This window comes from Taeniopygia guttata, chromosome 1A, assembly GCF_048771995.1.
Source record: "Taeniopygia guttata chromosome 1A, bTaeGut7.mat, whole genome shotgun sequence".
Taxonomy (NCBI): Eukaryota; Metazoa; Chordata; class Aves; order Passeriformes; family Estrildidae; genus Taeniopygia; species Taeniopygia guttata.
In genome coordinates, this window is record NC_133025.1 from 48,591,310 (window position 1) to 48,614,880 (window position 23,571).

The window sequence follows — 23,571 nt, forward strand, 5'->3', positions numbered from 1 at the left end:
ACGGAGGAGCAGGGCACAGACCTGTAAGTCTTGCAGAGAACAAGGCGAGAATACACGGAGTCAAAGTCCCGTTCCACTTCCCGGCTTGCAGCCTGGAGGAGCAGAGGGACACTCAGCACACCTGCCCTACAGCCAGTCACCTCAGCCCTCTGACAACACTGCCCCATGAAGGGAGCTGGGACATCTCACCTCTTCAATGAACAGCCAAGGGTGGCAGGCCCCCCCCAGCAGAGATGGCTTCTTCAATCCATGTTCAAATATGGACTTCAAGGCTGGACAGAGTGTCCCTCGAACCAAGTCTGTCACTCCCTCTGTGACAGAGTCATCTCCAGCGATGGAGTACTGAGGAACAGGAAGAGCCAGCTCTCAGGGGGCAGAGAGGTGGAGGTGGTCCACTCACCCACACCTCTGCACAGACCAATTCCACTCCCAGGTGCCTAACAGAACCCCTTCCCTCCTCTATCTGTCATGCTCTTGCATAAGGCCCCATGTTCTGTGCTACCACAGGGAATGTCCTGGGATCTTTGTGTTTAGGTGGTGCCCAGAAGACCACACAAGTGACCCCAGCACCATCCTGGCAGCATTTAGCACACAGGAATGTGATGGTGTGATGCTGACTGAGCTAAGGTGTGGAGAGGGACTTGCACTGAAGGTCTCTGGGACTCTGTAAGCTGCTAAAAGTCAAGACAAACAGAACCAAATAGGAATTTCCAGGTCAGGGGGTACACCACTTTGAGGTATCACACTGACACTCTGCTAACACCCGTAAGTGGGATCCTCTCTGTTTCCACAGTTAGGAGGAGAAACACTCAGCATGCAGGACATTTCTCTGCACAGAGAGGTGATCTGCATCTAAGGAGCCAGCCCTGAGAGAGGGGGAAGGAAGCAATATGTGAATACTGACACCTCTCTGGGGGCTTCTCTAGCCTTTGACCTCTTCCTCACTCCCCAGATGCTGAGAAGAAAGAGAACCGGACCTTCTCCATTTCCCCTGAAAACTGCTGAGGTCAACAGCTGCTAATGTTTGTCTCATACACACTACCCAAATCTTGAGGACATATTGAAGTATCTGCTATAGATAAGCGCCATCCCATCACTGCCAGCTGTAAGAGGAACTAAGACAGATTGTCCCCTTGGGCACAGATGCTTGGGAAGAATTTACTGTCGTGGCCACAAAGCATGAGCAGGATCCATAGGTACAACCTCAAAGGAGTAAAAGAACACAGGCAGCTGGGAGCAGATAGAATCATTGCCCTGCTTCCTCATCTCTAGGGTCCTTGCAACCCCAGGCATCCCACACAGGTGCCTCGGCAGCCCTCTGGGGCCCTCATTCTCCATTTGGTCAGCATGAAGAAATTGAGAAAACAGGCTTAGAAAGACAGGCTGCCTGATCACATCACAAAGCACTCAATGGCCAGAGAAAGCAGACTGAAGGAGGGAAATCTATGGCTCTTTTCATCTGTGTTTTTTTTTCAGTTATGACATAACCCTTTTTTTAAATGTGAAGGTTTTTTTTGTAATGGTGGGGTTTTGAGGTACCTCTTTACTCCGCTCATCCAAGATCTCCACAAATTTTGCAGGAAACCAACCTACAAAGAGTGAACAAAGAGATGAGCCTGACAAAGATACTGAGAAATCCTTACACAAAGGAGCTGAGATAAAAATCAAAGTTCATAGGGCCTACCCCAAAGAAGGAAGCAAGCTGCCTCAAAATCACAATAACTAAGGCATTTGCACAATAAAGTCAATTGCAGGACACTGCTCATATGCAGCAGTGGTGGCATGCACCCAACCACCCCATGCCAGGAGGATGGAGCCTAAACTTGCTGTTTCCAAGAAGTAACCGGGTCACTGCTCCATGACTGCTCTCATACATTTGCTTTGCCCCTGGTGGATACTCTGGGTACCTGGCAGAGCCTTTGCTGCCAAAGCAGTTGCTGTAGATGAATGGATGCTCTGCATCTGGCCCCGCTCTCCCCAGTGCAACCCATCCTGTTCTCACCTCTCAGTCCATTCAGCTCTCCCACCCAACAGTGCTCATCCTTCTGGGAAATGATCTGAAAAAGAGGGAATGGAAAATACCAGTTGAAGAGGTTGCAGTGGCAGGAGGGGTACAGCTGCCTGGCTGTGTGTCCACAATGAGGAACTGCTTTCTTCTCAACTGCTTTGCCAGTTTTCTCTTTTCACATGGCCCAGGGCCTTCAAGGGCACAAAGCTACTGCAAACATCCTCTTCTCCCCAGTTTTAGATGGGACGCTCACAGCTGAATGCAAATGGATGCTTTTACAGTTGTATCACAGTTCAGTATGCAGTGTTAAACTGGGACTTGGGTTGGACCAAATCCATCTTTTGCACAGCCATGCAGCAGCCAGGAAAGGGTCTTGGTGGTGGCAGCAAGAATGACCCACAAGACAACACTCAGAGAAACACACTGCCTCATCCCCAGGCAGTTCCTAGGAGCACCAGCTGCTTCTCTTGGGCCCCTAACTGGGCTCTTATCTCTTCCCTTCTTTCCCCTGCAGGAGAGGCAGCACAGCGTCCCAAACAAGCTGGGTCTGCTTGTCCCCTGTGATGCCTGTCCACAGTCTGACACACCGTAATGATGTCGTTCTTGCGGAAGCCCAGTTCGTCATCATCGTGGCGCTCAAAATCCAGCAGTGCCTTGGCTCGGCGGCGCCGGTTGCGGGAACAGGCCACATAGTTCTCATGGTCCCGCTGGTGGCTCTCCATGCTGTAGTCTGGGGTCAGATCCTAGCAGGTACACACATGAGAGCAGAGAGGAATCAAAGTCCACAGGTGTCTCCTGGCTATCTGCCAAAGCTTGCCTGCTCTTGTTTCCAAACCTTTTCCTGCCCCTAGACAGCAGAGAACCTCTCAGCACAGCCCTCCGCCACAGATGAATTAGGCAAGCCTCACCCTCCAGCCATAACACCTGGCATGCTCTTTCTCAAGCCCACACCTCAAGAGCATTTGAACAGCCATGTCCTGTGTTGAACACTCAAAACCCATGCCTGGAGCACACAGCAGTGCAGATCCAGCTGTTTCCACTCACAATTATGCAGTTCTTGGGATCCACACACTGGAAGTGCCGTGCCACCTGCAGAATGGCCTCACGCAGGTCAGCCACCAGCTCTGTCTGCTTGATGTTCTTGGCTTTCAGTGCCTCCAGATCATCATCCCCTGGTGGAGCCCATGCAGCCAGAGGGAAAGCAATGGAAGTAAAGCAAGTACATGGTATTTATTTTTTTGTTACTGTTAGAAATTGTTGGTTCTGAAGAAACCAAACAAGCCTAACATCAGAAGTACCTAAACTAAGGCAGGTACTTACTGCCAATCTATTCAATAATGTAAATAGTACACACCAATCTGACTGCATCAAAGTTTAAGAAGATGATACTTCAATCTGCATATGGAACTGGAATATGCCATCCTTGATCTGCCTGGGAAACTCAGTATACCAAAGTACTACTTTCAAGAAGTGTCTGTAATATATGGTCAGCTGAAAGGTGGGATACAAGACTGGGGAACTTGCAGTAATTCCCTTCAGCTGACATTCTCTTGAAACTGAATCACGTTTCGGTTGAATTACTTTTGATATTTGTATAACTCACAGGCTGAGAGCACATTCTTCACCAAGTCTTGGAAAAGATCTGAAAAACTAAGACAGCCTACTTTCGTGTCCCAGTTATGAAGTTAGAGCCACGATAGACCTCAACCTCCCTAAGAGCCAGACTTCAAATATTTGGGGTGTACAGAAATGGTGATGAGCCCAAAGTAAAAGTTACCAAAGCATCTTCTAACTATCACAAATTCCTCCAGGAGTTTTGACAGCCTATGTCTATTACCTTACGCAGAAAGATACCTGATAGGGTGGATTCTTTAGATTCTCTTTGTTAATGTATCTACATGCCTTAAATACTGGGTACATGATGTTTGGGAACAATGAACCATTTCCTTATTTTTCAAAAAAAATAGTTTTCTATTAAATCCAAAGTGTACTTTCATGTATCTGTTTTTGCTCTCTCTATAATATACTGAAGATGTGGTAGCTTGATTAACATAATTAACATTTAAACTTATGTATTTTTTCACTGAACTCCAATGTTTATACAAACACAGCTTTTATTCAGGAGCCAAGTAAATCACTGGCTAGCAAATTATTACTCTGCTTATCTTCTAGCAGCATTATAGAAAACCATATAAATAAAGCGTGGCCTGAGCTACAGCTGCTGCAACAGCTATACACACATTAAACTTCTGCTAATTGAAAAGTGATTAAGAGTACCTTTTAGTCATGTGATCCTAATTAAAAAGACCCAAACTTTAGAAACATAAACAAAAGCACAACATTAGATAGAAAACAATTATAAAAATAATTTTATATTTGCTACATTAAATTATTTGAGATACATCACATACACAGAGCTTAAGAGAAAACTGAACTTTGCTTCTGAACTAGAAAAATTGTGGGGCATAGTTACTCCCAGTCCAAGCAATAAAAAAATAACAAAATCTCCTCCTCTGTATCCAGGGTTAGGTACAGGGCATGCCAGTACTCTCACTATTCAGATATGCAGAGATTGAAGATAGATAGGTGAGCACGTAGATATCAGGGGTTCCCAGAAATTTCATGTTGCTAAAATAGAATGTAACTAGAGAAGAAATTAAACCACAGCTACACTAGCTCTATGAGCTGCTCTCATTTACATAGATCATTGATTCTTTCTGTCATCTCTCTGGCCAAAACACCATGCTCTTCCTTCTCTACTCAGATCAATCCTAGACAAACACAAGCAGGAGATGTGGGAAGCAAGTTCCACACTCTCTCACCTTAGAGTGGGCATGGTAAGAGAAAAGCAGCTGGTGTGTTCCCCAGACTCACCTCACTGCACTCAACATGTACACTTTCAAACTTCAACACCCACATTTCCAAACAGGAAACCACACTGCACGATCAGCCACACGTGCGGAGCTCTACTTGGAGCCTGCAAAGACTGGTGAGCTGCACAGCTCTGCACAGGAGGAGCTCTTCTGCATTCCCTTGCTGCAATGCCCACACAACAGGAAAACACCTCTTGCACGTTCTGCACTCCACCAAATAATCTTTCCTTATTTGTTTCTCTTCCTGCATTGTAAATCTAGTACAACTCTTTGAATCTCAACTACAGAAAGCCCTGACCAACATCTAGCATGAGCAAGAGTCTGCTTCAAGTAGGAGATGTTGGAATACAGACACTGAGAGGTCTCTTCTAAACAGTGCTACTGTGATTCTATGACTCCTGCCCAAGTTACTACCACATCTGAATTCACTCTAAGGAAGAAGAATTAATCTCTGGGTAAGTTCTCCTTCCCTCCCAGATGAGGAAAGTAAGTACCAGTACTACACAGTAGTAGACACATTTAGGCACAGGCAGCAGACTACATTTAGGATTGACTGTCAATTCCCAGTAGAGGGTGAATTTATCACATACAAGCTTTCCTTCCTCTCACTTGGGCTGAATTTTTCCATTGTGGTCAATTGCTGCAGGATGACAACTTTTCAGTTTTAACCAACGTTTTAAATATTAAGAATAATGTTAGGTAAAACACATGATGGTCATTGTACAGAAGCCCCACTAAAATGGTAAAACCCTATCAATTATCTCTTTTCTACCACTGATATATTTTGAAACTTGAACTTAAAATTGATCTTTGTGCAAGTGCATAACTCACTATCACCTCCACGAAAATACACAAACTGTCAAGGAGACTGAGACACAAGAAAGGTGTGTGAGGCAGCCAAATTCCAAGCAAGTTCAGTCTGTACCAACTGTATGATAACATTACATACAAAAGCTCTGAGTTCAGGTTGCACAAGCAACTTTCCTGTGTTTCTTCACTTCTGCATGCTTGACTTTACAGCATCGTGGGTATTCCACCATCATTTTTATATGTAATGTTCTATGTGCTTGTAGGAAACCTGTGACAATATATCAGCTTCCTGGAGAATATCAGAAAAGCTCCTCTCTGGAAAGACCAGTAAAGCCCATATTTAGATTTATTCAGGCTATTTCAACAACAGGAACACTGAGTCCTGCAAATTCAGTACATTGTCTTCTTCCGGAAAAACAATTCCTGTGGTGACATGTGGCAATTTCAAGAAGACCAGCCAATTTCAAGTAAGGTGCTGACAGTGAGGCTAACAGCAGAAAGGGCTCTTATGGAGTCAAGAAATAAGTTACTCTTAAACCCCTCCAAAAGCTATTCTGACTGTGCCCTTTCTGGACATATGCTGACTTGGCTCATAAGTGAAGAAAATTAAGAGTCAAAAGCAAGACTTCCCATTGTTGTTGTTGAAGTCACAACATCTAACTCTCAGAATAAGTAAGGGAAAACATAATGATCCTTTCCTTTATAATTTTGATGGACGACACACTAGAGATCCTGCCCTGTCTCACATATTCAGAGATGTTCCTGAACTGAGCAGAGTAAGATCAGAGAGTACCACGTCTAGCCTGTGGACTCCATAAGGTCTGCCGGAAAATGTGTTTGGCCGGTTGGTCAGTGCAAGAAGAACATTACAGCTGGGCTGAGCTGCACGTGCTGTTGGTCCACTATTCATGGACTGTCTAACCTAAAATTTACTTTCTGAGCTCATATCAAAGAAATCAAGTAGTAAACTGCACTTCTTTCCTCTCAGCCTTCAGTTCTGACTCCCTTCTCTCCAATCCCTCTGTCCCAGTGTTTCCCTCCTTTGCCTGCTCCCCTCCTTCCTAAGCTGCTACAGACACCAACAACACACAAAAGGCACAGGATTGTCCTTACCAAAAAGCAGAGAGGTAATGCCGGATTTCCTGCGCTGAGTCCTGCGTCGCACAATCTGTGGGAGAGGGAACAGAGAGAATGAAGTGCACACATTAGGACAGACTTCAGAAATTAAATAAAGCAACCCTCCATTCTAGTCAGTTCTGGGAAAGAGATCCTGTCATAGACCACTAGAAGGGGCAGGGCAGTGAAGTGGCAGTATTAGACAGGAATTACTTTAGTCCTAACACATTGCATCAGCTTTACTGCTCCATATGCTCCACATGCAACAGGTACTTTATATCTTAATTATTAAAAAAGCATAATTGAAGTTCAAGAATCAACCACGATCCATGTAAATATAATAATTTTATTTTAACTCTAAATACTTTTAACTCTAATTGTATTTGTTGCAAAAAGCAGTTCCACATGTAATTGTATATAAATTTCTATGTGTATGGCTATTACATTTTAGAATTGCCTGTCTTGTCTTGCAACTATAGATTTTAGTCCAAGATTAAACACAGCTGCATTTTTAATTTGGCTCCTCAAAAGCAGCTGCTGCTGTTTTCTGACTCTACCTTCCAAGGTTATTTTAGTGTACCAGTTACTTAGTAATGGATTAAATTCAGTCCCTACTCTGTGCTTCAAGCAAATTCTGCCAAAGGCATACGTTGTTTCTTCTAGTTTCCATTAATGAAATGCATCACATTTCACCATCACTCTCATGATGATAATTACAAACAGTGCTAATATCCCTTTCATCTGGGGATTTATCAACCAGGACAGAATTGGCAGCATGCCATTGGTGTAGGATGCCCCAATACATTTTCTTCACTGGGTAACAATTATCCTGGAACCAAAAATCCTCTCAAACAGGAGGACCTACTGCTCACAAACCGTAATTGGGTGGCAATATGTAAGGGATGGTAAAAAGGGAGCAGCAGAGGCAGTGGGACTCTGTACGCTCACTTTGGATAGGTTGTTGACAGTGGTGCTGGAGTTGAGCAGCTGCCCCTGCTCAGCGATGAGGTAGGCCAGGTGCTTGCGGCGCTGGGTCTCCACCGCCACGTCCGTCAGTGAGCCAGCCACGCGCATGGCCTCTCGCAGCAACACATCTGCGTCTTCAATCTGGCTCGGGATGTCTGACAGCGTGTTGAAGATCGAGGCAGAGTTCTCAGACTGGATCAGCTCATCCTCCTGCAACAACACAGTCATTTTTGCCTCATGGAGGAGAAACATAACAACTGTGCTCCTAAGGCTGCTAGACACAATTTTACAGTCAGTGTACAGCCTGGGCAGATACAACTAGAAAATTCCATTAAAAAAACCTTCAACAGGAAAAGTCCTAGCTACTTTTGAGAGGGGAACAGCATCTTTTACTGCTCTACTGCACTCTCCTCCTAGAATTCTAGCCAGCATTTTTTTGAATCACAGCATTCACTGTTGAAGTGAAGTCAAATCAGCACGGAAAACCAAACTCAAACCTGTTCCGCACCAACTGCTAAGACTGGTCACAGCAGGGATCTTGCCAGGGATAAGAGAATGGGAGTTGCACTCCAGAGCACCTGCCATGTCAAACTGTGCTCCACCTTCCCCTTACTCCCAGCAGGATCGCTCTTGCCCTTCACACAGCAAACTGAATACAAAACTGTTTTTCACATAGAAAAGGAAAAGATCAGGCCAACCAAATCAAATACAGTCAGGACAATGTTAATCTCTTAGAGCATTCAAGCAATGCCATCCAAAACTTCTCAGATGATCACAACTTTGGCTTTCTCTTTCCTCCCGGATTGTGCAAAATCAAGAGGTATCTCAGTTTAGGTTTAGATAAGGTGGACCCTCAGGCTGGGATCTAGACTGATTAGAGGGTGGCAGCTGATGAGGTTTAATTATGTGGCAACAAATGAGATACGCATGGGAAACAGCAATCTCTAATTTCAGTGAAGATTTTCACAGCCTCCAGTTTCGAAGGCAGCAGGAAGTTGTCTTCCCTAACACACTCCCAAACCACATACAACAAATGGATACAAAACCTTCTTGCCCCAAAATCTCAGAAATAAACACTGAAATATGATAAAGGTGGGAGAGGAGTTGGGAATTACCTTCATACTTAGCATGCCCAAAGTGACTTGGAACAGCACCAGAGAGCCCTCATAGAAGAAGAGGTCCCAAATACGCAGCAGCAGCTTGATGTGGACAACACTGGCAAAAGAGGTGAGGAACCAGTGCAAGGTGATCAAGGAGAGCTCTGTGAACAGAGACATGGAAATAATCACAACAAAGGAAGTCAGTCAACCATTGAAGGTGGACTCTCCTAAGGGCTTTCCTCCATGCCTTGCCTCCAGGGTCAGGAGGTTTGCTCCTCTCCCTGGTGCTCCCCTTTGTGAAAAAAGAACAATACTCTTTGTCTGCATGCCACCCTGGCAAGAAATTTCTAGGGCACACTTTTACCAATGTCATGCTCCTGAAGCAGCTTGTCCAGGCGGGGCAGGTACTGCACAATGAGCTGCCGCAGGACACGCTGGTCTGTCTGCACACCCATGAGGGTGGTGCTGAAGTAGGAGGCAGGAACCAATTCCTCGATGATAGCACACATCATCCAGAAGGCATCTTCCTCCTCCAAGAAGAGCAGCAGAGAGGCAGCCACCTAGGATTTTGAAGGAAGAAAAGCTGCATGTTCTAAGTGGGAACTCTTTCCCCACTTTCTCACATGGAAAGATGGACCAGTATCTAGGTGCCAAAAATCTTCCTTCTGCAGGAGCTCTACTACAGTCTTCACTGAAGGGATTTCTCCTCAGTATAATGACTGCCCCCTCCCCAACAGATGGATCACAGTCTTCTGTATCTTTGGATGTGTGGTGCTACTCTGCTCTCCCTTCTTTAGGAAAGGGATTTCTTTTCAGCTCACCTGGAGACCACAGTATCTGGCAGCACTACCTCAAATAATCGGCTGTAGTGTAACAACTAGATACAAACTGATCCCTATCACAAAGACACTGTAAAAGCAGGTTACCATGCCAGTGCCCTGACAATATCCAATGTCTGGGTAGAGCCAGGCAAGTCCCCGTAGTATCCTGCGCAGCCGCGGCACCCCGATGCTGTTCATATTGGAGAAGCAGGCATTGCTGGGCATTGTCCGTAGCAAGTCCTTTTCAATCTGTCAGGCAGCCATAAACAAGGACAGAGTCAGCTTGCAGCATCTGAAAAACTGCCTTCAGCTCTCTGCACTTCCCCTGGCCCCCTGCCTCAGGGAACTCTGCATCCCCACATCCACTTGTAAGTCCTCAGGCACAAAAGAAGATGTCCGTGTCCAAGCATCTGGGGTCAATTTAACAGCCTTCAAAGACATGTGGGAAAATGCCAGTGAAGACAGTGGCTTGCCAAATCCCTAGAAATACTTGCCTAAACTCAGACCCTAGTTTCACCACTGACAATAGGAAACATACACTAGCTGGGAATTACATCTGCTTGGATTTCAAGCATGGCTTCCCAACAAATGTATTCCAGAGAAAAAACAACAACCTGGCCAAATCTGTGAAGTCAAAGGAAGAGAGAAAACACCCTTTAATAGTCTTTCTAGTGTTCAGAAACTTTGTGCTCGAGGGAAGAAAGACAGGCCCTGAAAGCAGCTGCCACAATCTCAACAGTGGTGCATCTGTTAGCCTTCCATCTTTTCCTTCCTTCAGTGACTATGAGGATGTTTGCTGAGATGCAACTGCAACACTTTTCCCGCTGTCCTAGGAAAGTGTAGAGCTAAACAATTGCTATTCCAACAAAACAGAGGAGAAATATGTTCCACAGGATTAAGCTTTAGCAGGACTTAATCACACATCCTCTCAACTATCCCCGCTGCAGCTGTCAGGCAGACAACCCATCTTCCTCACACAGCAGATCTTGCCCTTCTTCCCACTCAGCACTAGGAAGGATCTCCTACCTGTTTGGCAGCAATGGTTTCATCGTTAGAGCTGTTTTTCATTATATCTCGATATGACATCTCTGAGTTCCTCTTCTTCTGCAAAGCCCCTGAAAGGCGCATCCACAACTGGGGGGACAGGGTGAACAGAGACACAAGTCACTCAGCCACAGAAAGCCATAATCTGGCACCTTCTCAACTGCCATCTCAAGAGATCCCATTCCACAATCTCTTACTCCAGGCAGGAGTGCCTGCCCAGAAGAGGCAGCACTCTCACCTGTGGCCTCATGCTATGTGGGATGCCGGCCAGCACCAGGGAGCGCAGCTTGTCTGAATGTGGCAGGGTGACCTCAATTTTGTCCCAGGTGAGGTCGCCCACATCATGATTGTGTGTGAATTCCAGATGAGCCTGCCATTTGAGCCTCTGCTGTGGCTCCTCTGTCAGTGGGACCCCCAGAAGCTTGCTGGAGTTCGGCTCAGCACCATCTGTTTCAGCAAAGGGAAGAGAAAGAAACAGACAAGTGAGACAGGGTACAGGAGAGGAAATGAACACATGACAGGGTGGGAAATAGGATAGCCATCTGAAAAAAGCACATTCAAAACATTCATATCTTCCAGTCAAGGCAAAGGTTGGTTTCTAACTGCCTACTCCATGCAGCAAATTTTATGGTCATAAGCAAAAGGCTTGCAACCTTGATAACTAAAGAAGCTGTCGGCAGGCTTCTAGTCTCTACTTACTCATGATTTAGACCACAGTGTGGCTGGAATTAAACAAGATCCTGGCAGCAGTCATCCTGCTGGGTTTTGCAGGATCTGTAAATCAGGCTGACAAAAGCATAGCAAGCCCCAGAGCTGGAAAGCAAAAGCTATATGGTCATGAAAGTAATGTGGTGAAAAATGTTACCTTGGGGATATTTAATCACCAAAAACGCTTTAATAAGGACACTTCCAAATTCACAATGAGAAAGCACCTTAACCTGAGGCTGACTTCCTAAAATAGATACTTTAGCACAAGGACAGGTTTGACATAAGGCACTCTGTCCTTCATCATATAATACACCCCAACAATGCGCTCCAAATCTTTCTGCTGATTTTATAATGCACAGATGTTCTGTCTGAAAAAAAAATCACTACGTTCTGTCCTTATCTTCAGGTGATTGCTTCAAAGAGGATCCTCTATGACTCAAGGTGCCTCAGGGGCACACGTGCAAACAACTTTTGCCCTTATATTATATAGCCTGAGCCCTGGGAATGATCCCCAGGGCACATGAAACAATTCCTACATCTCCTACTTCTTTCTCTTCCTCTTTGCTAAGGCAGCCAGCTATTGTAGTTTAATGCTCAGCTTCAACAGCACTCCATGCCTCCTCCTATTTCATTGTCTGCCTCCATAGCTTACAGAAAAACTAGGATGTAGGTTTTTGCCCTACACTTTGCTAAGGGTGGGCAGAACATACCACCACTCTCCTTGGCCATGAGTTTTTCAGCAGACAGCACATTTCACTGTGCCTGCTACGAGCCCTTGCAGTGCTACTGGACACAATGGAGATCCCACTGTGAACTGGGAAAGCAGCCCTTCTCCAGCATGCAGCTGCTAATGGAAATGGTAACTCCTCAACTTTTCTTCCTCTTCCCCATTGCACAGCATAAGGGGATGGAAATAATTGCTGCATAGTCTATGCTCTGGACTTCCATAAGGCCAGCACATCTAATGCACTTGATTACAAATGGTAGGACATAGAAACAGGTGGGTAGACAAGACTTCGCACAGAATGGTTGTAAAATCCTGCCACACTTAAAAGCATGGGAAGGGCTGAACACGATGCAAGTGGGAGGGACAGGACTGGATTTACCTTCCTTGTCAACTCGGAAACCAAATTCATCATAGCGGAACTCTGGCTGCTCGACGGATTCTTCTTTCTGGGAGATGCAAGGAAGGAAAACAGACATTTTCAGCAGTTTATCACTGAATAACCACACAGAGACACATAGATATTGTCTCATCCCACCACTGCCCATTCTGTGCCCTTTGAGCAACTAGACCCCTTGCTCTTTAATTTTTAAAGCTTCCCACCACAATTCCCAGCTGAGGAGATGTTGCCTGTCGTTCCCATTTTGACTTCTCCATGGAAAAAAACTATACAGATTTTCCCATCAGGACTTCAGCTCAGCATCTTATCAAGATCAGAACTGCTCACCTGGAGGGACACACAGCCCTCCTCATGGACTGAGGAATATACACACACCAGCTAAAGTGACCTCTACTACCTGCATCACTAATACACAGCCATCCTTCCTGTTACCTCTGCACACACACTGCAAACTCAGCTCCCTGTACTACTCCATATCCTGCCTGTTGCTCTCAAGTGTCCTTTGAAAGGCAGCAGGCAAAACTGGGATTTGCACCTGTGATGCAAGTCCAAATTATAGGCTAAAGAAATTCAACGTCCATGACCTTCAGAAAATCTCAACCTTCCTCATCTGTGCTCATGGTTGGCATTGGGGCATACTGGGGGATACACAGTGGAGATTACCTCCAGACTTTTTTTAAGAGTAAATACCTACTGCTTTCTCCCCTTTCCCACAAGCCCACCCACACCTCCTGTGGGGACTCTTGCAAGCACTGCAAACAGGCAGCATGTAAGAAGCAAGAAGCACTGCCCATACACCTCTAACAAAAAGCTTTAATCTACTTTCAGCAAACACTGTGGCTAAATTACAAAATTCCACAGCTGCTTCCTTCCTTCCTGCTCTACCCACCTGGTGACAAGCTTGAAACTAGCATTTCCTGCCATGCACAAGCTGTCCAGAGTAGCTCGATGATGACAGAGGCTCCCTGAGGGTGTCAACATTTTTACAGTGGAGCAATAGTTGCAAAACAGCAGGGAAATAATTCACAGAAGTTTCTTTATACTCTGCAAGATTCTCTTGCAAAAGCAAGGATGCAACCACAAAACCTGTGACGTTCGTAACCAAAACATTGGAGGAAAAGTGCACCCCTCTCCTTTTCCCTGTGGCTTTCAGAGACCACCAGAAAACACTAGGTTCCCCCTACTTTTGCAGAGCCAGAGAACATGCCCACCCTGTCCCACACTGTACCTGTGTGTATTTTGCCAGGATCTCCTGAGGCCAAATGCTAGGTGTGAGTGCCGAGAAGGGACCCCCAGCAGAGGGAGTGTGATGGCCTAAACAGAAAGAGATCAACACGTAGCAGTGAAAGCCTGGAAGAACACCCTTGGATGATACACACTCCATACAGACTGTTCCAGCATGGGAAGGACTCACTCATCAGTTTGTTGCTACTGCTACTCTAAACATTGAGACATCTCCCACTTCACCAGGGAAGCCAGTAATTTCAGATGGTTTTGCTCCTTTTTATTGGGCAAAAGGGCCAAATGGATTTACGTCTAAGAAAGTGGCTCTTAGGAAAGAGAAATAGTTCCATGGCATCATATGATCACTCATCTGCTTGGAAAAGCTGTGTGATCAGCTGTGAACAAGCCATGGGTATCATCACCAAATAAGTATTATTTTGCAGAAGTAAATTCCTCCTATGGACCAGCATCAGCAGCACTCCAGAGTTTCCTCAAACTCTGTCACCAAGGCACCAGAATGGAAAATCAGAGCCCTCAGAAAGATGCTCAACTGCTCCCTTTTTTCCCAGCAGCCTGGAATATTGTCAGACCATGTATAGAGAGATGCAGCAATGAAAGTATGCCTATATTAATGGTCTTCTGTGTTCAAGACAAGCACTCTTCCAGTCTCAGGAAGAGCCCCAGTGAACAGCTTCCCTTGGAATACAAGCAGACATCAAGTCGTGCAATTGAAGCAGATAAACATGTCCCAAGTTTTCTATTGTTCTATCAGCAAGACAAAGGTCTACCTGGCTTTGCAGCATAGTCTCCCCCAGGGTTATGTGCCCTGAAATAACTAGCTTGACCAGAAAGGAATGTCTAGAAAAAAGTACAGGGTGGGAAAGTTGGCTTCTTTACAAAGGAGAAGACGTAGTTTTAGCAAAACTTCTATCTCAGAAGTCCACAACTGAACTGCAGTTATTCTTCAGCATTCTGCTTGTCCTAGAGCTACAATTGTACAGCAAAAATCTCTCACAGTCATTGTGAGCCACTCACTTTGGGGGAAGTGTTGGGGGAGAACAGAATCAAAAAAATATTAAGAAAAAATGGGGAAGGCAGACCACATTTCAGCCTCCTTCTTCCTCTCTGTTCAATGGCTGAAAAAGCCTCTACATTGTAAAAGAAGGAACTGAGTTTACTCGGAGTGAAAATGCTGCTGGGTCACAAAGTTTCCTCTCTCAATCTGATCAGAAAGTATGTCATGGTCCATATTCCATTTCTTGGAACCAGAAACATTTGTTATGAAGTTTCAGCTGAAGACAGAGCAAGCAACAAAATGAGAAGATACTGTGTCAATTTCTGTGCTCTCACCTGACATTGCACTAGGCAAGGCTGAGTGGCACAGGCGTCAGCAGGTCCAGAAAAGCTGTCCACAGAGGTGAGATGTTACACTCCTGTTATAAAAAGAAAAAAAGGGTGATGAGAGAACAATTAGCATCTAAGAACATGGTAGGGGACTGACAGACCCCTTACACACAACATCCTCATGTGAAAATTAAATTCCTTAGTATTTAAGTTCCGCCCCCATAGAGACTGGAATTTCCTTTTGGTTTCATACCTACTGACCAGCTAGAAAGAGCACACTGTAATTTGTCTTGTGGAAATAACAGCATTGCTGGTTGAAACAATGTCAAAAAAACAAGTCAACTTTTAACACCTTTTCCATTGCATATTTTGAGTCCTGTATTTAATGATGTAAACTAAGAAAATACCCCATACATCATCATTCTCTGAAGACATTGGCCATGGAGAAGGGACGGGAATGGTGAAAAGGGTTTAAGGGGTAATCACTAGATGCAGTAAGTCCAGAAGAGACTTTAGGAGTAGCACCACAAAGCACAGGAGTTAAGTGTGTAGGGCTGCAGAATACAAGTCCCTGAAGCACGTGGATGTGGACAAGATGCTATCAAGTACCTCTGCAAAGAGTCACGAACCAGGCTCCTCTGAACTAAATCAGGCAATAGAGCTCTCCTCCTTGCTTTCCTGAAACTAGTTAACAGCATTATTTTATGGGGATTTCTATGGGGATTTCCAGGAAAACAGTGGAATAGTTCAGTAATCAGAGAGATTCTGGACTTTAAGATCAACCTTACAATTTGTGTGCGGGAGACAGCAAGAGTCACCTCTACCAAGCAGATAAAGCCCAGTGATGGGATAGATCAGTCACTCACACTTCCTTGGGAAAGAACCTGGGAGAAACTAACATTTGGACACCTAGGATGGCTTTTCCAGCTTCCCTTTTCATTAAAGCTACTTATGACTGTAAGCTGCTAAAAGGAGGAACCTCAGGGATTCATCCCACAGGCTCTATCCAAGTTGTTTCACAATGCTGATTAGTACAAGGTTATTTTGCCTTTGCATCTCAGTGAGCTTTCCAGTGAGCACCTGCAGCCAGGAAGCAACTTGCTACAGCACTCCAAGATAAGTAGCTGTACAACATTGCAAAAGCATAAAAAACATCTGTGTCTGGGAATACAATGATAAGGTTTACTCCTGATGGATTTAAACAGCTCTCTGCCTGAGAAAGGTCAGCCTGGACGAACAGACACTCTGATCCATTCTGACACTAACGCTTAGGGCAAAATCCAGCTTTTGTTTCTGAGAAGTAGTGTTGTCCACAGGATGGTCAGTTGCATGTCTACCAGTTCTGTAAATGTTTGTGTGTTCGTCCCTACATTCCTGTCCCATTTGTTTCCTTAGCACCAACTCTTCTTAGTAGTTGAAGACATAGCAACAATTACAAAATGAGCATCTGCATCCTCATATTACATGGAGCATGCACCCCAAGCAGGTAAATTGGCTGACATTACTTACTTCCCTTCCAACATAGCTGTGAATGTATTTTGATGCTTTTTTCACTGCCTCACAACCATGGCTGCTCTGTTCCTGCGCCTGCAAAGTGTCCTTCTCCCCTGCCTTCTCTCAGCTCAGTTAACCCTGTTTCCAATGGCTTTTATTAGGAATGCAGTCACCACGTAGTACATCTGCCATGCTTGCATTGCCTGTGCTCCGAATCCACCTCAGTGCCTTGACCTTGTGAGTAGATTCCCCTCAGCCATTATTAACCTTCATTGCATGTACAACCACTGGTGACCCAACCTGCTGTGGAAGAGCCAGGCCAGGGTGTCAGGCACATGGCTGAGAAAAAAACCCCATAATAAGGGAATTAACCATAGTGCTTGGAAACAGAGCAGGAGAGTGCTGAGTGAGTCTCTCCTTGTCCCAAGACAGGTGTAGCAGATGGAACACCCTCCCTTGTCCATGCCATCACGCCCTGGCCTCTGCCTTGCTGGGGATCACTCCCCTGCCTGCTCTCATATCCCTGACATTAGAGCACTGAACTTGGTGGGCAGGTTTTTCCTGCCCCTGGTTCCCATAGAAACCTTCCTGCAAGCACCCATCTGGGACAGAGGCCAGAGAGAGCGTGAGGCTCACCTTGTTGCTGACGTGGTTGTGTAGAAGGGCAGGGTGAGCAGCAGGAATCACACCAAGGGAAGGCTCCTGCTGTGGCACATGGACACACTGCCCTGGGCACTGCCCTCAGAGCCAGATGTCTCCAAGAGAAGTTGCTGAGGCCACTGAACCAGCCCTTCCAGCATCCCAGGGACTGGGAAGAAGGTTCCCTGACACAGCCAGGCAGCACCTAGTGTGAACCAGGAGGAGGAGGAGGATATCTGACATGTGGGATTGACATAGTAAGGTCTTTCCTTTGACTGAGGGATATAAACTTAAAACAACTCTTAGTCTCTCCTAGCCAGGAGATAGCAATTAACAAAAAGGGCTCCACAAAGCTTGTGAAACCACATGTGTGAAATTGCTGTTATTTGCAACATACACACTTCAGAAATAAATTAACAGTAAGAAATACAAAAAATACATCAGATCCAACAAATATTAATGGCAACTCCTAAACCCTCTGTGCTACAAAATTAAAAGCAGTTTCACCCACACATTAAGGAGCGTGTCCCATGTTTAAAGGCAATTTAAGTTTCTTATATGAAACAATTTTGGCTACACAACAGGTAGTCTTCATATTTTAAAAAAAAATGTACTTTTTGCTAAAATGCAAATAGTACCTGTTAATCACAGATTTACTTTTTGAATTCAGAGTCCAAAACAAATCACATCATCATTGTTTCCAGCCTGCTAGAACAGAGGTGTGATGTACCGGAAAAAGAAGGCTACAATGGAAGCATGCAGTCAGCATGAGGTACAGCCATTTGAAGAACTCCACCTGCAACACCTTTGTTGGAGTTGCAAACACACACCATGCAGGATTATGTCCAATTAATTTATTTCCTAGTGCAGGTGTCCTTCAGAAATTGATGTTTGCAAAGGAGTACTGCAAATTTACTTCCACTTGGAAATACTGCTCCACTCCTGGACACACTGGCTCTTCCCCACAGTTGTAGCATGAGAGATTTCAATTACCTGACTCCTGGCAAACCCAAATAGCAATTTCCTGCTGCCTGTGTTTTACCTGCTTAGCCTCTTTTGCTGAGGTGATCTCCACCTAAGCCTGTGGTGGTAGGGCCTGGATGTGCTAAGCACAAAATGACACTGTCCGGAGCCTTTCAGTAGGACCTTTATTTTGGGACAGAAACTCCTTCCCAAGAGTGTTCTTCCCCTACTCTTTAAAAAAAAAATCTACCAAAAAGGCAGCATACCTCTAGCAGACTGTGCAGAAGACAAACATTTTACCAAGCAATATCTTTGTATCCTGAAAACTTTACAACCAGTAACTATGCAGGAATCTCCACTGAGTATCATCAGAAGGAACAGAACAAGCATAACAATTATTTCTAGAATAATTTTCATTCACTGTTACAGGAACTGCACCTCTGTTCTGACAGTTACAACACCTCTTCTGACAGTAAGCTGGCATGGGAAAAACTCTGTTTTCCTTTATATTTAATGAACAGAAAGCAACAGTGTATGCAGTAAATCCCACTGCCACCTCTGGATTGTTAGCTGGTTTCCACTGTTCTTTATTCTCTTCCTTTGTTTTGGAAGAGAGAGAAGTGATTGAAAGCCACAGCACCCATCAGGAGGCTATGCACATAGGTATAGCTCTAGAAGCCTCTTCTAGCTCAGCTTTTGAAATCCCAAGTAGATTGTGTCCAATTTAATACCTCCCTCTCTCAGAAATCAGACAAAAGCTCTGCACCAAACTAGAAGTTCAATTTTGTCTTCTCACAACCAGAAAACTTAAGTTTTCCAAATTATAATCCTGATTTGCTCAATTAATGGTCCAAGGAAACTCTCAGCAGGATGCCCTTGGCATTCCTTCCCTTCCCCCATCAGCATCTCCCTCAAGTCAGGCAAAGGCATATCCTGGAGCTGCAAATGCCATTAGTCCACAAGTCAATATTTGCTTTGCACACAGAGTCAGAAGAGAATTCCAGCTTCACAAACAAATACATAAGTGAGCAAAGAGCAGCCACACACCTGACCAAGGGTGGCAGACAAGATGCAGAGAGCTCCTGTCCCTCACACCCTGAGAGCCTGGCTATGTAAAAAAATGCGGAATCCCACACGGACACTGGTTAAGGAATCAATATGGTGTTAGTGAACCTGGCTCATCCCAAACTTCCTGTCTGAGGTTCACAAACCACGACCAGCTTCATGCTGCTTTGGGTGTTGAGCAACATGTACAAATGCAGGCTGGAAGTGCTGAGGTCGCCTTCAGGCTTCCTCTCTATGACATGACTAGGAATGAAGAGCTGGGAACTTTAACTGCTCTCACGCCACTTCTTGTAGTACTGGAAGTGAACCAGAGATGCACCAGAAGCTTAGGGCAGGTCTCAAAAGGGGGATGAGAGACCTGGCGAGCAGCAAGGGGGAGGCTTGCAGAGCCAGGCAGGCAGGCAAGCTGCTGAGAGGTTACACCACTGACTGTAGAGGCACCACCCAGGACTCCAGTGCTGTCCAGTCATCAACTGGGATCATATATCGACAGCAGGAATGTGGCAGGGCAAAGTGTTTCCTCCCAGCTGCCTCATGGCACTATTAGAGCAACAGAGACGGCAAAAAGTAAACTGGAACTCTGTGTCTCCTGCCATAAAGCACCCTGTGGATTCCTGCCCTCATTGGAAATGTAATTCTGTGCAGAAATGTAACTAAAAGGTACTTCCATGCAACAGTTCTGCTCCTTGCACTGCTCGGTGTCCAGCAATGCCTGCTGCAATTACAGAGAACTCCAGTGGAGCTGAAGCTGCTGAGCTATGTAAACTATCAGTTTATACAAAAGAACAAAACAAATAACTTGCAGTTTTGTTCCCATTGCATCTCCATTTTGAAAATAAGGATGTGAAAAAGCGGAATCCTACTTCCTACTCCTTATGCATTGGACAGACAGACCACAGATGGGACTTCCTGACCACAGTTCAATGTGTCAACCTTGTCTCAGAAACACCCCTATGTAACACCTACTTATGTAGAATGCAGATATTCTACACACCAACAGATATTTTATTTCCAGAGCAGAACTGCCTTTTATTCACCTGGCTCCAAAGCAAACAGCATGCAAGCTAAGCATGAACTGCACCTCTGTGGAGAACCTCCTGTTAGCCAAGATCCTTGGGATCAGAGGAAGAGTTTCCTCTTGCCCAGTACTCCCATTATTTGAGTGGTGAAAAGATATGTGACAGGAATAGAGAGTCTTGCAACTCACACAGGAGGATTACAGTCGAGTACAGGAACAACAGTTTTTGGGGTTTTCTATCTGCATCAAATGAAGTTAGAAAGACAGGCCAGGATACAAACTTGCATGGTGTTCACTTTCACTGCACAGCAAAATTCTCCTTGCTTTCAACACAGAGGCAAGAAACCCTGTATGTGCCAAAAAAGGCATGCCTGTAGTCATCCCAGTCTTCAAGGTTTAGGGTAAAGGCAATTCTCTGTTAAACACCACTATGCAAATATAAACCAAAGGTTTATCATTAGTGTCTAAATATATCTTCCATGAGGGTCAAGTACTGCACAATAAATGGGCATTTGCACCCAAATAAGCACCGTGCAGGACTCAGGCACTTCTGCAGAGCTCTACAGAAATTTGTTTTCCCAAAAATTTTTTAGAAGAGTTGTTTACCTTCTGGTCCATTGCAAGACTGTAAACTATGAGATGCCTGTGGAAAGCAATCAATCACAACTGTCCAGTTTCATTTGAATACAGAAACTTGAAAGAAAATATTCCTGTTAGAGATGTGGGGCTGTACCAACCAAAGAAAGGTTAAAAGACACTACTGACAGTTATTTAAAGTCAGGTATTATGAAGTGTTTTATATCACACCCCTGTCGTGAGCGGTGACAAGCAGTGCCACCTGAGGCTGTCTCCATCACCAGCCCTGTAGGCTCACCTGGGTGGAAGTTTGATTCTCAAGCTGGTCTCATCCTACTGCTCCCAGTGACAATGGAACAAGGGCCTGAACAATGGCTCTTCCTTGACAGGGCCTCAGAGGATTGGGCAGAGGTTTTGCTGTTACCTTGGTGAGGCACAGGAAAGGCTCATTTCAGGTCCCTCTCCTGTAGCTCCGTTTTGTTACTATTTGCTCTGGTATTTGCAAAAAAAGTCAGATTCACTTCACAGGACTCTAAGCAGGACTTGTTTCATTTGGCTTCAGAAAATGGCTTTTAAGGCAAGTATATCCCACAGCATTCAAAACCTGTCCTTCAGGGCTTTGTCTTTATAGGACTTAACATTCTGAAGAGGTTAGTAACACTCAAAACACCTCTCAGGACTGTTTGCAAAGCTCTTATCTAGCATGTCATATTGGACTACTCAGATCTCACTCCTGCAGAAATTTATATGCACAGATAATTTAAGAGGAAAAAAAGCAAAATATACAAGGATTGTTAACATTTGTAACAAAACAAGACAAAACCTCTGATATTTCCTGATTCTGGGGACCAGGAAGATTTCTTCTCCAGAGAAAAAAAGGATTGTCGGTTTATGGACTTTCTTTCTCCTCTCTGAATCATCAAATACTTCCCAGCCAGCACTTACTGGGCAGTAAGAACAGTTCTTGTAGTAATACTAATTAGTATGGTAATGTCCACCAGTTCTGTAAATGTTTGTGTGTTCTTCCCAACACTCTTTTCACCTATCACATAAAACAAGTGTGTTTGCATTCCTTCCAGGGTGTTTTCCTTAAGTCAGGAACAAAATTGCTGTTACCAATGTAACTGGTTATGCTCCAGTTTAAAAAAATCTGAGACCTCCTCAAAGACAAAACAAATGTGGCAAGATAACGTCCTTCTCTTCCCTACCCGGTGCCAGCAGTAACACAGCTGACAAGTAAGATTTTCCCCACCACTCCCAGATACTCAGCCTGTGTAAGCTTTATGTATCAAAAACCTTGACCCTGGGATAAAAAGTGCCAGAGAAAGAAGTTTAGACAAATCTTTATGTGGCTGAGGACACAAACCTGAAGTACCAAAACCTCTCCATCTCCTAAGGGACACTTAAGACACCACACCCACAACACAGAATGAAGCTGTTTGTTTACCTCCTCCTACTGGACAGTTGCAAATTCTCTGAATCTTATCCATTTGAATTAGGGTAGGATCTAGAATAACCAGTGTGATACAGATCACCAGCAAGGGTCATTGCTGATTTAGCTAGAAAAGCTGTAAGACTACATACACCAAAATATAAAGCACCTTAACTTTATCACTGCAGGTAAAGTTGCAATACTCCTCAGGATTTTTTTCAAGTTTTTGTTACTTCTGATGTGTTAGTGAGAAAGTTTCTAATTAACAGCCAGGAAGAGGCGTCATTCCAATCATTTCCAAAACAGTTATTGCCTCAAACATGGTATCACTAATTTATTTGTCCAAGCATCCCAAATACCAAACACAGGAAACAATTTTGTAACACACAAATCAATTCACCAAGAATGGGACTAAGACCGGCAGCTCTCACACAGATCTCTTGACCAATAATCTCTACTGTTACCATGTCACCTTGGTAAGACATTAATTTTTAAAAGCCAAATATTTTGATTACTGACTCTCTTAAAATATTGTCAAGGTTCTTTGGAACACTGAGATTGGCAAAAGATCCCACCTTACGGGAAAGGGACAGATTAAATGCACAGCAAAGAAGAAAAACCTAAACAACATTAGCAGAGAACCCTAAAACTGGAGAATTATTTCAGTCCTGAGCAAGTGTGCAGTACTTTCCTCACCTCAATTCTATAATTCCCTGATCAGTGCAATTCCTCCAGAAATATGCCCCTCCTCTCTGCTGCCCCTCAGGAACTCCCTTCATCCTTCTTCAGAAGAATAGTCACTACGAACGATATCTCCCTAAGAATATCAAACCACATTATCAAAATGTTATCATAATCAGGAATTAAATAAGTATTTGTCCTTTCAATCTGTTAAACACAGAATGAACACAGTATTAACATGACACAATCAGTTCCCACCCTGACCTCTTCAATTACAGTCATGCCTCTTCTCACCCTCTTCCTTCCCTTTTACTTTATGAATTCTCCAGATTAAGAATTCAGCCTTTGTTTCTGCTCAGGGACAGTCACACACACATTGTGTGGATCCAGAAATAAATAATGAAATTGAATTTTGTTCCAGTGACTGTTTCTTTCCAGGCCACCACTCCAGACCCCTGGTCTAGAATTCAGATTATCCAGCAAGCAACTGTATCCTGATCAACAGCTCAGCAAAGCCACAGCAGTGCCCCACTCCTGCTAGTCTGGCAGTTCTTTCTTGAGTGAT

The 23,571-nt window shown here is 44.5% G+C and overlaps 1 protein-coding gene across 5 annotated transcripts in view; it reads right to left on the bottom strand.

Moving 5' to 3' along the window:
* The window catches only part of SGSM3 (small G protein signaling modulator 3), a 29,861-nt gene that overhangs the window by 5,002 nt on the left and 1,288 nt on the right, over positions 1-23,571 (bottom strand). For 3 of the 5 annotated variants that reach the window (XM_030262942.4, XM_030262943.4, XM_002197868.7), the window contains 16 exons: positions 15,145-15,227; positions 13,799-13,884; positions 12,553-12,619; positions 10,977-11,185; positions 10,721-10,828; positions 9,800-9,943; positions 9,238-9,433; positions 8,889-9,034; positions 7,756-7,983; positions 6,805-6,859; positions 3,053-3,180; positions 2,596-2,751; positions 2,003-2,057; positions 1,540-1,589; positions 190-342; positions 22-92 (listed from right to left, as the gene is read on the bottom strand). In XM_030262942.4, coding sequence (XP_030118802.1) covers positions 22-92; positions 190-342; positions 1,540-1,589; positions 2,003-2,057; positions 2,596-2,751; positions 3,053-3,180; positions 6,805-6,859; positions 7,756-7,983; positions 8,889-9,034; positions 9,238-9,433; positions 9,800-9,943; positions 10,721-10,828; positions 10,977-11,185; positions 12,553-12,619; positions 13,799-13,884; positions 15,145-15,151 — 1,859 coding nt within the window. In that variant the 5' untranslated portion in view covers positions 15,152-15,227. Of the gene's footprint in view, positions 1-21; positions 93-189; positions 343-1,539; positions 1,590-2,002; positions 2,058-2,595; positions 2,752-3,052; positions 3,181-6,804; positions 6,860-7,755; positions 7,984-8,888; positions 9,035-9,237; positions 9,434-9,799; positions 9,944-10,720; positions 10,829-10,976; positions 11,186-12,552; positions 12,620-13,798; positions 13,885-15,144; positions 15,228-17,268; positions 17,291-23,021; positions 23,143-23,571 lie in introns of those variants that run through there. The other 2 variants (XM_030262944.4, XM_072923388.1) reach the window with 2 other exon arrangements.